Source organism: Petromyzon marinus, chromosome 12 (assembly GCF_048934315.1).
Source record: "Petromyzon marinus isolate PM22_M1 ecotype Great Lakes invasive population chromosome 12, UKy_Petmar_22M1.pri1.0, whole genome shotgun sequence".
Classification (NCBI taxonomy): Eukaryota; Metazoa; Chordata; class Hyperoartia; order Petromyzontiformes; family Petromyzontidae; genus Petromyzon; species Petromyzon marinus.
The window spans coordinates 4,441,877-4,462,403 of NC_133678.1; the positions used below are offsets into that span (position 1 = coordinate 4,441,877).

The following is a 20,527-nucleotide window of genomic DNA, read 5'->3' on the forward strand; positions in this document are numbered from 1 at the left end:
GAGTGGTGCTGACCACACGCCAGCCTTGGTGAAGTGCCCGCAAGCAGCACTTTCCCCAACAGTTTGTACAGCTCTTGGGTGGCATATTTGTCCTTGTCACTAAATGCCATGCAATAGTGCTTATTGTGATTATTGAGAGGTTTTTAGGCCATCCCTGAAATGTGACGATTTAATGTGAGGGTCGGATTTGTGATTAACGTTTCATAATGAAGATGAATTCATGTTCACAGCGCTTGGTTTGCTGCTGACATGGAGATACGGCAGCAACATTGAGTTTTGTTTGGTTAGATTGTTGGTCAAATTGTTCCCGGTCAACGTTGGTTAAATTGCTCCCGGTCAACGTTGGTTAAATTGTTTCCCGTCGACTTTGGTTAAATTGTTCCTGGTCAACGTTGATTAAATTGTTCCTGGTCAACGTTGGTTAAATTGTTTCCCGTCGACTTTGGTTAAATTGTTCCTGGTCAACGTTGGTTAAATTGTTCCCCGTCAACGTTGGTTAAATTGTTCCCCGTCAACGTTGTTGGCCTGCGACGTTTGGAGACCACACAGATGTACGTTACTTTGGGATGGATTTAAGAATCTCTGCCATGTGGCATTGCACAGCAGAAAAGAACGCCCACTTCCTCCCCTCCCCTCTCTTTACTCAACAACAACAACCGACATTTTCCACCAAGTGGCAGTAACGTCACCACGGCACTTGTGCCAGGCTAGGTGCGCTCTGAGGCCACATGAAGTGTCGAAGGCTCGCTGGCAGGTGGTCACGGGACAGACCCAGACGCCATGGGTTGCTGTGCTTTAGCCACTCGGCGCTCCACTCGTTGTTGTGAGTGTCGCTCCTCTGCCCTCTGCTGTTGTTGGAGGGCACCTGCCTCCAGCTGCCCAGTAGCGTCCTTCACGAGCCTCCTCCACTCACACACACATACAGACACCAGCACAATACGAATGGGTTAATCAATTCACATCAGATGAAGGGTGAAAAGTGGACGATGGAATTGAAACCTAATGAAACGGAAATTAATAAAGGTATTGTTATTTATATTGTTCATATTAAATTGCTCATGGTAATGGCCACGATGGTGTAACGGTGAGCAATCCAGAAGTCGGTGGTTGGATCTCCCTGTGCGGTAGTTGAAGCCAACGATGCGGCTTTCTTTGATCTCCCCGGCTCTGTCCATCCAGCAGCATGAACGGGTACCATTTGGTCGATCGGCAGATCGAGTGCGGTGGGAAAAAGTACGTGCCCTCCCAACCCTTAAGACATTTTCCCAGGCCAAGTACCCTCTAGAGGGCCTCTCGAGAGCTCCCTCTAGCGGAGGGCCCTTTCCGCCAGCAGTGACGTGAGCATGCGGTTGCAGGGCTCCACCCTTACCTACATCTTAAATGATCACATGACTAAATCGCCCTACTTTTCTTAATGCACAGTGTAGTGTATTTTATTTTTTCGTGGGGCCTCCCTGGAGTTTTGAACTGTGACAAAAAGCCCCATTTTCACCCGCCCCCCCCCCCCCCCCACATAAATCCAGTGCTGTCACCTCTATTGAGTTTACAGCCAGCGGAGGATTAACAGGCGTCGGGAGCCGGCGGCGTGATGCCGCATGCTGTGTGTGTTTGTGTGACGTCCACAGGGATCCAAGGGTGACAAGGGACACGTGGGAGAGATCGGCTTTCCTGGGCCGAGAGGGCTTCCTGGTCCAGCGGTCGGTGATGCGTTGCGCATTTAATTTCTCGTCCATGGTGTGACCAAAAGTTTCCGATAAATCCCCCTGTATTCTTACTTATTTTGGGCCACCAAGACATTTCAGGCCATCGCTGAAGTGCGGTGCACAACTCAGCTAAACTACCTATAAGGAGGCGGTGAACACACATTAACTGTTTTTAACTTTTTTTTTATTTTACCAGGTAAGGCCCACTGAGCTAATTACCTTTTTTTCAGGAGCGATCTGGCCACAAATGATAGCTCAACAAAGTGGCTTATCGAGTGAAAATGTATAGCAGCCAAATACTCTGGAGGGAAAAACCTCAGAGAAAAATCCACGCGACCACAGGAAGAGAGACATGGAAACTCCAAACATTCAGCAGGTGGCAGGGTCGGGGTGGAACCCACAACCTCCTGCATACCAGGCGAGGTAGTAAACATCTCGCCACAATCTAGAGCTCTCTGATTCAGTATGGTGATGCGGATAATTATTACCCCCGCCAATGAACGGGCTTCGCAGGCATTTACTTTTACGCAAACCTTTTATACCAGGCGAGGTAGTTGTCATCCCCCAGGGCTATGATCCGGCACTTTGGAGGCAAGAGTTAGCTTGATTGTGTAGATTTTTTGGTGAAAAACTCCCAAAAACCCTCTTATCTTTCAGGCGGCTGGGAAGTGACAGTGTAACACAGTGCAACAAGTTGGTTCTTAAACAATCTGTGCAGACCTTAGCTTGTAATCCCATCGCATGCATAGCTTCTCTCTAGGTTTCTCCAGTTCCCTCCATCATACAAAAAAAACGCACTGAACGAAATTGACTCGCCCCTTCTGATGCAGACATTTTTTTTTTCTGAACGAAAAGAGTTGACGTACTTGTTACCGCAAGGTTGTAGGAGGCACATTGCCAGCCTTTTTATTGAACAAGTGAGACATTTTTGCCCTCCAGCAAGAAGATTGCAGTCGTCATTAGTCTGAAATCCCCCACCATGGTGATGTACTTAATTAAACATAATGGGCATTACCGGGGGAGAGCGCTGGCTCAATGGTTAGCAGACTTCACTATGAATCCTACATTTTATTCTGGCCATGAGGATAGCATCGGTGGTGATATCTGAACTGGCCGTGGGCTCACGATTTGCCAACCCCGCACCAACCAGCATGGTGAAGTATGGTCAATCAACCCCTGTGACAGACAAGCTGTAGGTGAGCCCGTCGTCTATCAGTGGATGGTTGAAGTTACTGAAAATGATCATTATTAACAATGAGAGTTTGGCAGACATATGTGTGTGTGTGTGTTTATAGACCCCTGTGTGTTGATTCACAATGTCTGTTTTGCAGGGTGAGCAAGGCATGGCAGGCCCCGTTGGAAAAGAAGTGAGCGCCGTTATTTCTTCAGTTGCTGCGCAGAAAAGTCCCAGCACAATAACCCCGCGATTTTTGCACACCGCAGTAAAAACGCACACAATGCAATTACCCCACGTGTGCAATATCCACGCTCGTAATGTATTCCATTCGGTTATGCGTGAACTCGTGAAATGTTTTTTGTGATTGTGCATAATAGATTTTTGCAATAACCCAGTCCCGAATGCATTTCCACATTTGAAAGTTTAATTTTTGTTTTCCCCCTTTTAAATTTGTCTTCATTAAATAAAGGGCGATGCTGGCCGAGCCGGAGACCGGGGCCCCAAAGGAGAGAGGGTAAATTTATTGCCCTCCATCGCACACAATCAACAGCAGATGCGCATCCTTCCCAAGCAATCATCGTTCAGCGCCCTTGGAGCAACGAGCCAGACCAAGTGTATTAAAGGATAATCCCATTTCAATCATTGTCCTTTATTTAAGTAGGAGCGGGGCCGACTGACATCCAATTACAGGCCCTGCTTTTCAAGAGCGACGCATGCAACCGAGCCCTTAAGTGGAGACGGATATTTGTTTTACAATTAAGCGGTGTGAAATGGTGTCCGATTTAGGTTTTAAACTAGCCAGTGACCTCCTACACGCGTGCAATACCCGGGTTTCTAATTCGCCTTTTTATTTATTTTGGATAAGGGCAATTGACGGGACGGATAAAGATTTCTATGTCCGTCCAAAAACATCCCACTCCCACAGAGCATAGCAATGAATGCCTCATATTTTCTAACTTAATGCCTGTAAGATGCGTTATTATGAACACCATCCAATTAAACAATTAAACGTTATCATAAAACATAACACGTATAAAGATACTTAATTCAAAACACTTTAGTAACTCTTACAAAAACAAAACAACTAAAATCTGAGTTCAGAAAACTTACACAAATGAGTTTTTACAACAAACAAGTTGAGTTACAATTAACAGATGTGCAGGTCACATGCAGTGAGGCAAAGTGTGCCTACTCCCACCTCTTCCAAGATGTTTGGCCAGCATGGAGGCCCTTCTCAGAATCAGAATATTTATTTATACTGGAGGAATCCTATGAGCTATGAAGCTCTTCTTCACAGATGTCCAGTAGACCAGTAGTGGCATGATCAAGTAATTACACGGCTGCATCATTACCTTTAAGCTCAGTTTTTTTTCCACTACTGCCTAATGGAAACCCAGTGAATGAAGCACTATTGTTTTTAAATTTCCCTCTCCAGTAAACTGCACATTTGGGTCACGATCAGTCGATGATCGATCTCCATGAAAATTGGCTCCGTGGCAATCACGCTTACTGCCAAAACCACCAAGGCCACATCGATCGCCATCCACGGTGATTTGCCCATCACTGCCTCCCATTGTCAGTGCAACGATTGCTGCGATTAGCAAATGGCCACAGTGCCTCGTGGGATACAAGAGCCACAACAATCATCGCATTGTCTACTTTTCGAGATATCGCCATATCGCGATTATTATTACTCGCCTTATTTTACGTGACTATTTTATTGAACAGTTGTAAACAAAGAGCTATTTATCCATAACATGAGTGCTTTGCAAAGGGTTTTTTTTTCTGCACGCAGCAATTGACGCCGTGGTATTTATATGAAGTCATAATTTTTAGATTTCATTGAAATGTTTAATTATTGTATGAATTTTTACTAATCAAAGTACTCATGGCAGGCTTATATTGAATTAGCTGTAGTCGAATAACTCTCACACGATCAGTATTTGTACTTGAAGTACAGCAAAACACAAATACTATAAAAAAAAAATTCGAAGTACGGTTACCAAGTTGTGGGATACTAGAATAGCTTCCACAAGAGTGCAATTATTTTTCAAAATAGCAGAAGACTAAAGGACGTGCACTTTTCACCAGAGTCGGAGCACCTGCAGCCAATTTGTTCGGAGCTCCCTCTGTTCACGAAGCCGGCACGACAGGCAACTTCCACGTTACCCCGCAGCCTCCCACCCAAAGCGTTCCCGATGCGTTCGGGCTTCTCCAACATCGGACTTGGGGGGCCCTCATGCCAGGGGAGAGCTACGACGGCGAGGGGACACCCCGACCGTAGCTACACTCGAAACGGCCCGGATCGAGCACTGGCCGGCAACCTCGACCTGATATCCCAACGGGAACGGTGCCCCCACGGTACGAGGTGGCGGCGTCCCCCCCCCGGGCGATGTTAAAAGACGCCTGCCGCTCATCGGCACAACCACGCACGCCGAGCGGCGTCGTGTGACGCAGGCGGCATTGCTCTGCCCGCAGGGCGACCCGGGCGTGCAAGGTCTGAAGGGCCCTGCCGGAGACAAGGGACGCGACGGGGAGCCCGGGACACCGGGCCACAAGGGATTCACGGGTCCCATGGGTCCGGCTGGGCCACCGGGCGAGCGAGGCTTTCCTGGGGCACCGGGCTCCTCGGGGCAACCAGGCCAACCAGGCCTTCAGGTAGATCCGTGCGGCCGCGACGGTACAATTTGCAATCATCGGCAGTGATCAATCCACTGCTGGATGTAGGCCGCACCCTTATGTGTGGTGCTTACATTGTGGTTTTTAAGCCACGCCAAGTGACAAGCGCCTTCTCCTAGCCATGCATTCAGAGGGGTTTGGCTCCTGACGAAGTTCAGATAAGCCTGTGTGTGGCCCCTATCCGAAACGTGTAGAGCAACTTTCACCATCTTTTCTCGCTTCTGGCCGGCGTTTCCCAATGCAGCGGAGTCTTGCAGTGCTACATTCATGAACATGTGGGCAGGCCACTCGCCCAGGAGTGGAATGACAACAAAGGCCTGCGCATGTACCCGTACAGCATTGGGAGGCCCTCATCCAGCGGTGGACTGACAACAAAAATGCTGTGCAGCGATGTCTCGGTGAACTGTCTTCTGTGCCACGTTGCGTCAGCGATCTTTGCGACGCTGGGCCAAAGCGACTTGCTCGACCAGGTGCGGCGTTGGTTGGCGGTGGATGGATGCGGAGCGAAACCAAAAGTGGCGTCGCTCACCGCGCGTGGAAATGTCCCGCTAAGGACGTTGCGTGGGAGTACGCGTGGCAGGGCAGGGCAGCGCGGTGTGTAACCGCACGTGCGATTTAATGCCGGCACTTGATTTATTCGGACATCTCTTGAAGTGTTCAGCCAGTAAAATTATCCTTTTTTTCTCTTTCCTTGCAACAGTGTCTGCACTTGATGTAAATCCGTGCCCTTTGGATAGGGGAGGTCAATAGATTATTTGGCAGCCCTTGACTAAAATATCATTCGATGCTTGCGAGATGCCGCCGCGCTGTCGTGTGTTAGCGTGCTGGACTTGCAATCCAGAGGTCACCGGTTTTATTCAACCTACCGGCACGGTAGTTGAAACAACGGGGCAAGCGTCTTAAATGTCCCTGCCCCTGTCCACCCAGCAGTACAAATAGGTACACCACAGTTAGTCGATAGGCAGGTCGTGTGTGATTGGGTAACGTGTGGTGACGACGACCACCTCTTCCGAGTCGTCTGGCCAGCATGAAAGAGTAGGCCAAATGGCCTCTTGAGCCGACTCTAGGGGTGGCCCTTCTGCCAGGAGTGGCATGAGCATGAACTTGTAGGGCTGCACCTTTACCTAGAATGCATCCAAGAGTCCTGGCCAGATGATAAAATATATGTATAAAAATGTGTTGAAAACTAATTAATTCTCAGCAATTACCTGTTGTCATAACTGTCAGCCATTATATACGCACTCCAGGATGAAGGACTTTCCAATCCATAGCAATGTCTCAGAGTCTTCAAAAACATCACGGTTCATGGGCAGACAACACGTAGGAGTCCACTGCACATTTATATTTTATTTTATTTACACCTTCTGTTTGTTTTATTGGTTGTTTTTTTCTGTAGGGGAAATCTGTGTCCTTTGATGAGCTAAAGAGATTCATAAGGGAGGAAGTATCAAGACAGCTGGACGGTACGTCAGAACCACAACGCTTGCATCGCAGTGTTCAGCCCAGAGGATATCGGTGTAGCACTGGAAGCTGACATTTTCATTCTGCTTTAAGATCAAATGGAACCAATTGCCCTCCATTTAATATAAGTCACGAAAGCCCCATCACCCTTGCATTTCGGCATTTAGGATTAAAAATTTCCATTTACAGGGCACTCAAATGCCTCGGCAAATGAAAGCTCCTCACTTCACATTTCATCTCACTCTCTCCTATGGCACTCGAGCCAAGGGGACCCCCAGTGGCAGCTGTCCCTGTGTAGCACCAGGTGTATGCGGCACCAGCCTGCACACGGGCATGGTTGTGCAAGTAGCGAGCTATGTTGCTTCGTGTTTTTTTCCTTTTTCTAATTAAATAATTTGTGGGTAATTTATGACATTTCGCAAAATTCTGTTTTCCATAGAAAGCATGGCGCGGATCATCGGCCAAGTCCAGCCGGCAGCCATAATGGCTTCGCCTGGCAAACCAGGCCCCGCCGGTAACCCAGGCAAGGACGGGTTGCCTGGGCGACCGGGCGCGGCCGGGGAGCCTGGGCCTGCGGGGCAGATGGGTCGCGAAGGCCCCCAGGGCTTGCCTGGGTTCAAGGGTGAGTTTCAACTCAACGTCGGGCCCCACATCGCACTCATCGCACTCGACTCCTTCGGGGGTGTGTCGATGTTCACCGCCGTGCGGTTATTCTTTAACCGTTCTGGGCATCGGCCCGAGGTGCGCATCAGCCGTGGTAAATGGGGACATTGGGCCAACTGCGCCATCCCCCACCCACCCATGTGATCGTCAATGCAAAAAGGTCTCACCGACGTTCTCGTTGGGTAGAAGGTCAAACTGTTTCCCTTTCATTACGGCTGTATGGCTATAGCACACACACACACACACAGAGCTCTGTTGTATTTCGCTGACAAAAGTGCAGTGAAGAATGGGCAGGAAATAATGAAGTAAATGCATTTTCTCCAATTTTCCAAACTCCTTTTGTAATACGTACCAGTTGAAAAGCAAAAAAAAAAAAATCTGAATATTGCTTTTGAAAGGTCAACTGATTTAGTGCTTGTAAAATAATCCTTTGATTTCCCCCGCAATTTCACTGCACGCCAGTCTGACCTTCTGACGCCTGTTGGTCATATGAATTTAAAACAACCAGCCACTTCCACGCTTGCCGACTCAAACATCTGCGTTGCACCTTACTTCAATCATTTATGCCGCGTTATCAGCCTTTGCCGCAATGTGTTTTAATAATTACAGTATTATAAAATAACGTTCATATTTTAAATCCATTTGTCAATCCTCTGCCACCAGATGAAGGTCTCTCTCCCCCCCCCCCCCAGATTGTTTAACCATACTTCACCACATTACATCAGTACATTTTAAATATATAGAGAGAGCCAGAGAATGTGCAGCTAAGATTCAGAAATCTTGTGTGCGGTTGCACTACATTGTGCAATTACGATGTCACTCTCAGCCATCACAAGAGAGTGATCGCAAGACAAAGGCAATTACTTCAAGCAAGATAATTTTGTAAAACTATAACCAGTGGCATAGCGAGGTTGCCATTGACCACGTTGACAAGGAATAAGATTTGGTCCCCCGCTGTCCAACTTCCCTCCATCTCTCTTCGTACACCGGCGCCTGGGCTCCTGCAGTTGCACCGCCTGCACACTCGATAGCTATTGGCGCGAACGCTGGGGCGGGGACAGTCACGACTGCGATGTCCTCATTCTCTTAGGCGAACGGGGACCCAAGGGGGAGAGAGGAATGCCCGGGGTCGGCGTGCGAGGTGACATGGGGCCGCAGGGCCCGCCAGGTGAGGCTTCTCGCTGTTTGTAAACTCGCTCTCGCACGCAACGCACTCGACAACAACAACAATAATGATTGCAATAATCATGACAAAGTCAAACGCTGTTATTTTGTACATACATGCCGACAGTTCTTTGTCTGATCCTGGTTACGTTCTTCATGAGGGAGAAGATACAATTTAAGGTCACACCACTGTACAGGTAGTGGCAGTTTCAGGTCGTTGCCAAGCGCCATTCGGCACGATGTCCAAGCTTCTCTGGGAACTTGGTTCAATTTTTTTTAACGAAGCTCCCAGCTCATCGGGCATCACGAAGGGCAATGCGCGACGCAACTCAGCGACGCCTGGTTAAAAAAAAAAAATCTAATTAAAATTGAATTTTCAGTGAACCTGCCACGAACGTGCGCGGGCGATATCGCCGCCTTGCGGCTCCCGCTGCAAGGCGGCCGTGACGATTCAACGGGGCCTCGGCAAGCACCGGCAAGATTAAAAAAAAAACAGTATTTTCAGAGCGGAAAGCAGACCTTCGTAATCACCACATTTTAAAGCGAGCTCAATTTGGGGTTTTATTAGTTCAGCCACCTGGCGGCACGTCACTGGAACGCATAAAAGGGCCCGTTTAATTGCCACGTCTGATATTCCCGCGTCGCTGACGTAATCCGGTTATCTTGGCATCGCACATTCTCACAATGAGATTTAAATGTTGAACTCTCGTGTGAGGTGACCGGGTAGCTCAGGGCTCAGAGCATTGAGATGGTACTGCTGAGATCCTGGAATCGGAATCTGGGATTCAGTTTTCAAATTTCCAGCTGTGAGGGTTACAAATATCGCGTCTATCACCATCCGACAAACATCTCTACGACAGGGCATGTGGGAAAGTGCAGTACCCCTAGTTTGGATTAAAGAGTCACTTGACGGAATCTCAAAAGTAGTTCTGTGAAATCTCATTCAGCAAAACCTGCGAGAGAGTTTTTAAATACCACGGTTTTTTTTATCGTGATAATTGACGAGAGAATAGACAAAGCTCATACAGCAAATAAATCCACCCGTGTTCCTTTCCCAGCCGCTACAGATCATCTGATAATACAAAAGATACATAGGATTCCTGGGTCAGAGTATGGTGTGTTGTCTGGGGTTAAGTAAATGAGCATTCTACACGTCCCTGACCCATGTACACCTCATGATGCCGTGTGATGGACGGGTGAACACTGAAGGGCCAGCGTGGGATGCGATGGGTCAGTGTCAGATCTGTTATTATTGTTTTACATGTTTTTTAAGCACAGGCCCAACACATCAACGGATCAGCAACAACCAGGACTGCCGTAGTTGTAATATATCAGAGTTTGGACACATTTCTTGAATTTAGAAAAAATATCGTCGGAGCTTGGGTAAAGTAATAACGAGATGGAAATTCAACGTTAAGCAGCGCAGAGGGAAAACGCAGAAAGAGAGGTGTTTGTGACCTGCGCCGTGGTGGTGGATAAGAAGAAACGGCAAGCCTGGTAGACCGGGTCCTTAACGCGGTCCAGCGTCGTGTGATCACCAGCGTGAGGTGTCCGGCGGTGGTACGCACGGTGAGAGGGGGAGCGGGGAGCTGTCCGCGTTTGTTTGCCCTGCGATGCCTCACCTGGTATGTGACCATTCCGCCCCCGCCCCCCGCACCTATTGCGTGTGGCAATCCAGGTCAGTCTGGAATCCCCGGCTTCGGCAAGGACGGTTCGCCCGGCCCTCAGGGCCAGCCGGGGGAACCCGGCGTCCCCGGGCAGTCGGGGCCGCAGGGCCCGCCCGGACGGACGGGTCAATGCGACCCGTCCACGTGCTACTTTGCCGCCTCCTTCGCACGTCCGGCTCAGAACGTCAAGGGGCCGTGAGCGCGAGTCCATCGCCGCTCATCCTCCCCCTGCAGCTCCACCTGCGCCGCCACCTCTTCCTCCGCTTCGATTTGCATTTAAACAACGTTTGTGTTTGGACGCGGCCACCCTCAACGGTTCACCGACAGCTTGTCAGAGTTATTAAAATAAGAGCAAATATATTTTTTAAAAAGGGCAAAGTGGTGTGCCCGCGTAGGATTGTCAACATCGCTATTTAAAAAAAAAGCAAGAGCCAGTTACCAGTTGAACCCTGGCATTCGATCAGGAATTGATTGCTGCTGGTTAGAAAAATGGGATTTTTTTATTCCTTTCAGGGAACGCTTGTTCCTACGGTACGAGATTCCCACACGCGTGTGAGAGTAGCACTTGAAAGCACAGCTAAGAGGACACCTGGAAATAGCCATATTAGTGGGATCCGTTTGTTGACAGATCAGCCAATCACAGCCAAGAGAATCCTTTGCTCATGTTCTTCTAAGCCCACAGTCCCAGCAGTGGATTTAGTTGGATTATCTTTCTTGGTCCAATTCTTACCTGCGCTTTTACTCTAGCCACATCCACTCGCCTTGAATAGAGATCCATAGACTTACATCGAGACCCATAGACGTACATACACTTACATGATCCATAGACTTACATTGACCCCCATAGACTTACATTGAGACCCATAGACTTACATACACTTACATGATCCATAGACTTACATTGAGACCCATAGACTTACATACACTTACATGATCCATAGACTTACATTGAGACTCATAGACTTACATACACTTACATGATCCATAGACTTACATTGAGACCCATAGACTGGCATACACTTACATGACCCATAGACTTACATCAAGACGCATAGACTGGCATACACTTACATGATCCATAGACTTACATTGAGACCCACAGACTGACATACACTTACATGACTCATAGACTTACATTGAGACCCATAGACTTACATACACTTACATGATCCATAGACTTACATTGAGACCCATAGAACACCAAAGAAATATTAAATCATCTCAAACACAACTGTCGGCAGTGGCAGAACATGCTTGTCAACAAGGACACTCAATTGATTTTGATAACGTTGAAGTGTTGTGTAAAACTAATTATTACTGGCAAAGACTAATTATAGAATCCATTGAAATTGAGAGAAACAGAAATAACTTTAATTGTTCTGATAGCTATAGGCTTAGTGTGGCTTGGAAGCATATTATTAAATAATACATATTACAATTCCTTATAGGGGAAACACATATTAATTAACGAATTACTAATGTAGCATATAATCACAATAACACACATTACAACTAATTACTAATCTACAACTCATTACTAATCATAACCATTGACTGATTACCAATCGATTATATAATTACAATACCCCCCCCCCCCCGCCTCAAATCACTGCACCTGATATGAGTTTAGTGATGATGTCACCCTACTGCTCTATTTAAGACCGGGAGCAAGTGAGGGCTTTACCATTCTGGCAAATTGCCCGATGATGCTGGATGTAATTACCAGCGAAACGTCGTATTCAAACTGTAAATGTTGTGGATTCACTCTTCAACACACCGGTGGGCTAGAGTAGTGAACTATTTGTCTTTTGCAAACGTGACACTTTTTTTGCTGATTGGCCGTGTCGGGTGGTGGAGGGTTACGACACATTTATAAATAATGCGATCTAACCCAAAAACCTTTATTATGAATGACCCATAGACTTACATTGAGACCCATAGACTTACATACACTTACATGATCCATAGACTTACATTGACCCCCATAGACTTACATACACTTACATGATCCATAGACTTACATTGAGACCCATAGACTTACATACACTTACATGACCCATAGACTTACATTGAGACCCACAGACTGACGTACACTTACATGATCCATAGACTTACATTGAGACCCATAGACTTACATACACTTACATGATCCATAGACTTACATACACTTACATGATCCATAGACTTACATTGAGACCCATAGACTGGCATACACTTACATGATCCATAGACTTACATTGAGACCCACAGACTTACATACACTTACATGACCCATAGACTTACATTGAGACCCATAGACTTACATACACTTACATGATCCATAGACTTACATTGAGACCCACAGACTGACATACACTTACATGATCCATAGACTTACATTGAGACCCATAGACTTACATACACTTACATGACCCATAGACTTACATTGCGACCCATAGACTTACATAGACTTACATGATCCATAGACTTACATTGAGACCCATAGACTTACATACACTTACATGATCCATAGCCTTACATTGAGACCCATAGAATGACATACACTTACATGATCCATAGACTTGCATTGAGACCCATAGGCTTACATACACTTACATGACCCATAGACTTACATTGAGACCCATAGACTTACATACACTTACATGATCCATAGACTTACATTGAGACGCATAGACTTACATACACTTACATGATCCATAGACTTACATTGAGACCCATAGACTTACATTGAGACCCATAGACTTACATACACTTACATGATCCATAGACTTACATTGGGACCCATAGACTGGCATACACTTACATGATCCATAGACTTACATTGAGACTCATAGACTTACATTGAGACCCATAGACTTACATACACTTACATGATCCATAGACTTACATTGACCCCCATAGACTTACATACACTTACATGATCCATAGACTTACATTGAGACCCATAGACTTACATACACTTACATGACCCATAGACTTACATTGTGACCCACAGACTGACGTACACTTACATGATCCATAGACTTACATTGAGACCCATAGACTTACATACACTTACATGATCCATAGACTTACATACACTTACATGATCCATAGACTTACATTGAGACCCATAGACTGGCATACACTTACATGATCCATAGACTTACATTGAGACCCACAGACTTACATACACTTACATGACCCATAGACTTACATTGAGACCCATAGACTTACATACACTTACATGATCCACAGACTTACATTGAGACCTACAGACTGACATACACTTACATGATCCATAGACTTACATTGAGACCCATAGACTTACATACACTTACATGACCCATAGACTTACATTGAGACCCATAGACTTACATAGACTTACATGATCCATAGACTTACATTGAGACCCATAGACTTACATACACTTACATGATCCATAGACTTACATTGAGACCCATAGACTTACATTGAGACCCATAGACTTACATACACTTACATGATCCATAGACTTACATTGAGACGCATAGACTTACATACACTTACATGATCCATAGACTTACATTGAGACCCATAGACTTACATTGAGACCCATAGACTTACATACACTTACATGATCCATAGACTTACATTGGGACCCATAGACTGGCATACACTTACATGATCCATAGACTTACATTGAGACTCATAGACTTACATTGAGACCCATAGACTTACATACACTTACATGATCCATAGACTTACATCGAGACCCATAGACTGGCATACACTTACATGATCCATAGACTTACATTGGGACCCATAGACTGGCATACACTTACATGATCCATAGACTTACATTGAGACTCATAGACTTACATTGAGACCCATAGACTTACATACACTTACATGATCCATACACTTACATTGACACCCATAGACTTACATACACTTACATGATCCATAGACTTACATTGACCCCCATAGACTTACATACACTTACATGATCCATAGACTTACATTGAGACCCATAGACTTACATACACTTACATGACCCATAGACTTACATTGAGACCCACAGACTGACGTACACTTACATGATCCATAGACTTACATTGAGACCCATAGACTTACATACACTTACATGATCCATAGACTTACATACACTTACATGATCCATAGACTTACATTGAGACCCATAGACTGGCATACACTTACATGATCCATAGACTTACATTGAGACCCACAGACTTACATACACTTACATGACCCATAGACTTACATTGAGACCCATAGACTTACATACACTTACATGATCCACAGACTTACATTGAGACCCACAGACTGACATACACTTACATGATCCATAGACTTACATTGAGACCCATAGACTTACATACACTTACATGACCCATAGACTTACATTGAGACCCATAGACTTACATAGACTTACATGGTCCATAGACTTACATTGAGACCCATAGACTTACATAAACTTACATGATCCATAGACTTACATTGAGACCCATAGACTTACATACACTTACATGATCCATAGACTTGCATTGAGACCCATAGGCTTACATACACTTACATGACCCATAGACTTACATTGAGACCCATAGACTTACATACACTTACATGATCCATAGACTTACATTGAGACGCATAGACTTACATACACTTACATGATCCATAGACTTACATTGAGACCCATAGACTTACATTGAGACCCATAGACTTACATACACTTACATGATCCATAGACTTACATTGGGACCCATAGACTGGCATACACTTACATGATCCATAGACTTACATTGAGACTCATAGACTTACATTGAGACCCATAGACTTACATACACTTACATGATCCATAGACTTACATTGAGACCCATAGACTGGCATACACTTACATGATCCATAGACTTACATTGGGACCCATAGACTGGCATACACTTACATGATCCATAGACTTACATGGTCCATAGACTTACATTGAGACCCATAGACTTACATAAACTTACATGATCCATAGACTTACATTGAGACCCATAGACTTACATACACTTACATGATCCATAGACTTGCATTGAGACCCATAGGCTTACATACACTTATATGACCCATAGACTTACATTGAGACCCATAGACTTACATACACTTACATGATCCATAGACTTACATTGAGACGCATAGACTTACATACACTTACATGATCCATAGACTTACATTGAGACCCATAGACTTACATTGAGACCCATAGACTTACATACACTTACATGATCCATAGACTTACATTGGGACCCATAGACTGGCATACACTTACATGATCCATAGACTTACATTGAGACTCATAGACTTACATTGAGACCCATAGACTTACATACACTTACATGATCCATAGACTTACATTGAGACCCATAGACTGGCATACACTTACATGATCCATAGACTTACATTGGGACCCATAGACTGGCATACACTTACATGATCCATAGACTTACATTGAGACTCATAGACTTACATTGAGACCCATAGACTTACATACACTTACATGATCCATAGACTTACATTGACACCCATAGACTTACATACACTTACATGATCCATAGACTTACATTGAGACCCACATATGAATACATACATATATTCATGAGAGACCATATATATTTACATTGAAACCTCGACGCTTACATAAACCTACATCGAGCCTCTTAGACGTGGCTTCTTCCAAGCCAGAAGACCAATTATTGGCATCGGGTCGGCTGCTCGGATTTTCTTTCTCCGTCCAGCTACTGCAGTTGCATTCACTGTTCTCTTATCTCACTCCACCACGTCCTCCCATCGTCTCGCCCTTGGTCTCCCTCTGCTCCTCCTGCCCTGGACGGTGGCATCCCCACGGTGGCGAGATGTTAACTGCCTCGCCCGATACACAGGAGGTCACGGATGCGATCCCGACCCTGACGCCTGCTGTATATTTGGAGTTTGCGTGTCCTCTCCCCTTGGTGGCGTGGATTTTTGTTTCCGAGTCCTCCGATTTTTTTTCCTCCATATTTAGAATCAACATGTGTTTAGAGTATTTGGCTGCTATAAATATCCACGTGATAAGCCACTGTGTTGAGCTACCGTTTGTCGTCAGGTCGCTTCTGAAATATAGCAACACAGCTCAGTGGGTCTTACCTGGTTAAATAAAAAAAAATCAAATCTCCGTAGCCCTTCTCGTTGAATCTTCTTTTGTTTATTCTCAACACGTGCCGAGACCAACTAAGCCTCGTCTCCCTTTTAAAACAGAAAATGTCACATCACTCGCAATGCCGGTGTTACTGGAGCATTGCTACATCTTTGGCATTTTCTATTTGCATGACTTAGAAAATTTTTGTTTGTTGTAAAGTTGTCTCTATTTTTGCATTGCAGTGTGACTTTCTTGCACATTACATTATTGTTTTATCCTCCAGGTGCGTTTACCATGGTGTAGAAAATTATATCCGTGCTTAGTTATTATATACACAGCGTTATATGTATACACAATAAACACGATAAACACACCTTAAGTAATTAAGTATGCAGGTCTTAGTAACGATGCATACGAGCGAAGCATTGACCGGTCACGTATATCTTTTTTTTTAAGATATAGAAAAAACTACTTTATTAACGCAGCGGCATAAGAAAACTGTATATGACAATCATTGTAACAAAGTGCTTTTATACTGTGTGCAACGTTTCACGCAACATTTGACCTTTAACCGAGACGGACCTGCCCTTCGTCTCCGATGCTAAATCCGCTCGCTCCGGCCCGAAAACCGATGTCATTGACGAGCGCTCGTTGTTAGCGCGACTCGCTTGCACCAGACGCGCTCGGGAGCCACCCCCCGCGCTCACGCGCCGTTCGCGTGTCGACGCCCCGCCACCGGCGGGGCGTGCCGTGCCGTGCGGTGCCGCTCTCGACGTCGACAAGCGGGGCCGGTCGACCCTCCCGCAGTCGATCTTCCATTCGGTGTCCTCTATTTAACGGTGAAGAGCGGCGGTGGCGACGATGACGAGGCCGTTAGCTGGCAGTGCCCTCGTGGGTCATTGAAACCGTTTTCGCGTTCCGAGACGGTCTGCAGGTTGCAGGGCGCGGGTCCCCCGGTAGTGGCTCGGCGTTAATGTTATTCAGATAGGCGTAGGCGTCGTTGTTTTGAAGGACGTTGTTACTCACCGCAGAGCGCCGTAGCGACACCACTCGCGCTCCATGATCGCTGGCGCCAAACCGTGCCACGCGCCGTCCCGCGTGGCCTTGTGGGGAGCCTTGCTGCGTCTTCCGACCTGAAGACGTACCGCTATAGATATTGTATTTTAGTTAAACCGATGACGTATGCGTACGCCAACGGAATGGGAAAGGCTTAAATAAACGTATCTACTCCGCCGTAGCCAACAGCGCTTTTCAGAATGACCGTCGTCATCGTCGTCATCATCATCATCTTCGTCGTCGTCATTGTCAGTCGTAATCTATTATCCACTGCTGGATGAACGCCTCCCCAAGCCACTGTCATCTTGTCGCGTACAAAGCAATAAGCTCTCCAGTCCCTGTGCCTAAGCTTTTTGTGATTGCTCCATCTCCGTGTCAGACGTCACCTCGCGCGTGTTCCCCCACCCCTTCGGCTGCCACTCCGTCATTGGCCTCGACCTCCGGCCATCGTCCCTTGCGAGCGACGTGTCCCTGGCCAAGCCCCTCGACCTTCTTCCTCAACGATCGAGCAATATTCACATTAGCCACAAATCTCCGCCGCTCGTAGCGTGCGTTGCATTGTGAGCGGAGGAAGCGGGTGTAGGAATAACCTCGGGTCTCTTTGGCCTCAATGACGAGTCGATCTTGCGACAGGCACTGTTTGTTCGCACCGGAGGCTGGGCCATGTAGCGAGCCTCCGGGCGCTGGAGGGACGCACGTGCCGTGGAAAGGGATTTGAAAAATTCCCAGTGCCAGGTGTAGGGGGCAATGATGCCAATCTGAATATAGATGAATCGCCGCGCTCTTCAAATAGTGCCGCTGGGCACCGGTGACTTGGGAAATCTGCAAACGATCAGCTTTTCTCCTCCACGACTCTTGGGTGCGAACTTGCCCGACGCTGCTACGGACCTCGGATTAAATGGCTCAAGTGGTGTCGCATTCTTTTCACTCGTTCAACCGTGGTTTCATTGTCAATATCGGTTTTCGTTTTTGAATTTCATCCCGATGTTTATTAATCCCTTGTCGACAGCTGGTGTGTTGTTGTTATTGTTGTTGTTTTTTGTTTGTTAATTCTGGCCGGCTCCTCTCGCCATTACACAAAGCGGTTTTTCGCTCACACTTCTTAAAATATATCCCGTGGTACCCAACTGGTACCCAACTGTCGTTACCCACAGTTAGAGTCAATAGGGTTACGAATGTTCAAAGCCTTCTAGGGACAATTACATATGGTGCTAGTGTGTTGCCAAGTTTAGGTACAATATATTTACAATTAGTTGTTTAGTTTCCCCTAAAACGCCACGCATTTTTGTATGGAATTGTATAAGCGATACAGGGCGTACTTCCATTAGACGTGACGCGTTGAGTATAATTCAGTGTTTAACACGATCGCGTGGGGATTTCCGCGGTTGCACTGTGCAGCTCGCCACTGCGCTTATGAATTTTGCCGCAGTGTTACGTTCAGCACGACGTCCCGACGTTTCGCTCCACGTTCTTGACGAAACGGGCTTAGCGGAGAACATGCAACGGGGTGCAACCATAACACACGTCCGGCGGGGGGGGGGAGGGGGGTGGCTAATTCACTGTCGTCGTTTCGAGATCGTCTCATCTCGGTGGACTAATTCTTCACGCTTTTACCGCTCACTTGCTGTCTGTCCGATGGGGAAAAGCAAATCCGTGGGGTTTTTATCAGCGAAACAATTTGGGCGAATTTCAATTAGTGACGGTCAGTGGGAAGTTAACCGAGGTTGCTTCTGAAAACGGGTGACATTTCTAACAGCATGGTTATAAATGTTATAAATGTGAACCCAGCGAGGGCTCTTTGCGCTCTTTTACTTGAGTACGTTTACTTGTATGAAATCCCGTTTATTTATTGTTTGCAAATAAAAGGTGTGTGTAAAAGTAAATGCTTGCGAAGCCCGTTTATTGGCGGGGGTGATAATTATCCGGAGAGCCCTGGTATGCAGGAGGTTGTGGGTTCCACCCCGATCCTGACGCCTGCTGTATGTTTGGAGTTTCCATGTCTCTCTCCGTGTGCTCGCGTGGATTTTTCTCTTGAGGTGTTTTTTCTCCCTCCAGAGTATTTGGCAGCTATACATTTCCACACGATGAGCCACTTTGTTGAGCTATCATTTGTGGCTAAGTCGCTCCTGAAAAGGAGCTATATAGCTCAGTGGGCCTTAACTGGTAACATAAAATAAAAAATGTAGGTTAGTCACTCAACAGTCGGACTTTGAGCACAAGTGTCTTAAGACAGATGCTGGGAATTTTGTGGCAAGACAGGATATGATCAGTTTAACACGTAGCAAGCTTTCGCGAGCAATGTCATATATAATACAGGTTTTTTTTTTTTGGGGGGGGGGTTAGATCTTGTTAATATAAATGTCTTTAAACCCGCCACCACCGACAGCCAATTCGTAAGGTTTGTCACGTAAACAGAACATGCCAATTCGTTACTAGCACAGCACACCGGTGTGTTGGAGAGCCCAGCCACAACATTTACAATGTTGTGACTTTGCTGTACTAGTAACGAAATGGCACGTTCTGTTTACCTGACAAACCTTCCTAATTGGCTGCGTCGGGTGTTGGCGGGTTTAACGACACGTTTCAACATTTAACCTCTAATATGGGCAGGATTAGATATGGGGATGCTTAGAAGAGATCCTGGCAGGAAAGCGTTGTACGATGTGACGAGTAGTGTGTGTGCAGGATGGAGGAGGGCCGATTGCCATTCGCGTGATCACGAGTCCGGCGACCAAGGGATTTTTTTTTCCCGTGACAAAAAAATGAGCGTGAAATGTTCCACTTTTTAGTTTATATATAGCATATACTCAGCCGAATCTCA

At 46.1% G+C, this 20,527-nt stretch overlaps 1 protein-coding gene across 2 annotated transcripts in view; it reads left to right on the top strand.

The window, feature by feature from the left end:
- COL22A1 (collagen type XXII alpha 1 chain) overlaps positions 1-19,589 on the top strand; it is a 164,965-nt gene extending 145,376 nt beyond the window's left edge. For both annotated transcript variants that reach the window (XM_032952970.2, XM_032952969.2), the window contains 8 exons: positions 1,626-1,697; positions 3,035-3,070; positions 3,350-3,394; positions 5,359-5,538; positions 6,956-7,022; positions 7,460-7,642; positions 8,774-8,851; positions 10,526-19,589. In XM_032952970.2, the coding sequence (XP_032808861.2) occupies positions 1,626-1,697; positions 3,035-3,070; positions 3,350-3,394; positions 5,359-5,538; positions 6,956-7,022; positions 7,460-7,642; positions 8,774-8,851; positions 10,526-10,713 (849 nt within the window). In that variant the 3' untranslated portion in view covers positions 10,714-19,589. The remainder of the gene's footprint in view (positions 1-1,625; positions 1,698-3,034; positions 3,071-3,349; positions 3,395-5,358; positions 5,539-6,955; positions 7,023-7,459; positions 7,643-8,773; positions 8,852-10,525) is intronic.
- Positions 19,590-20,527: the final 938 nt, after the last annotated feature.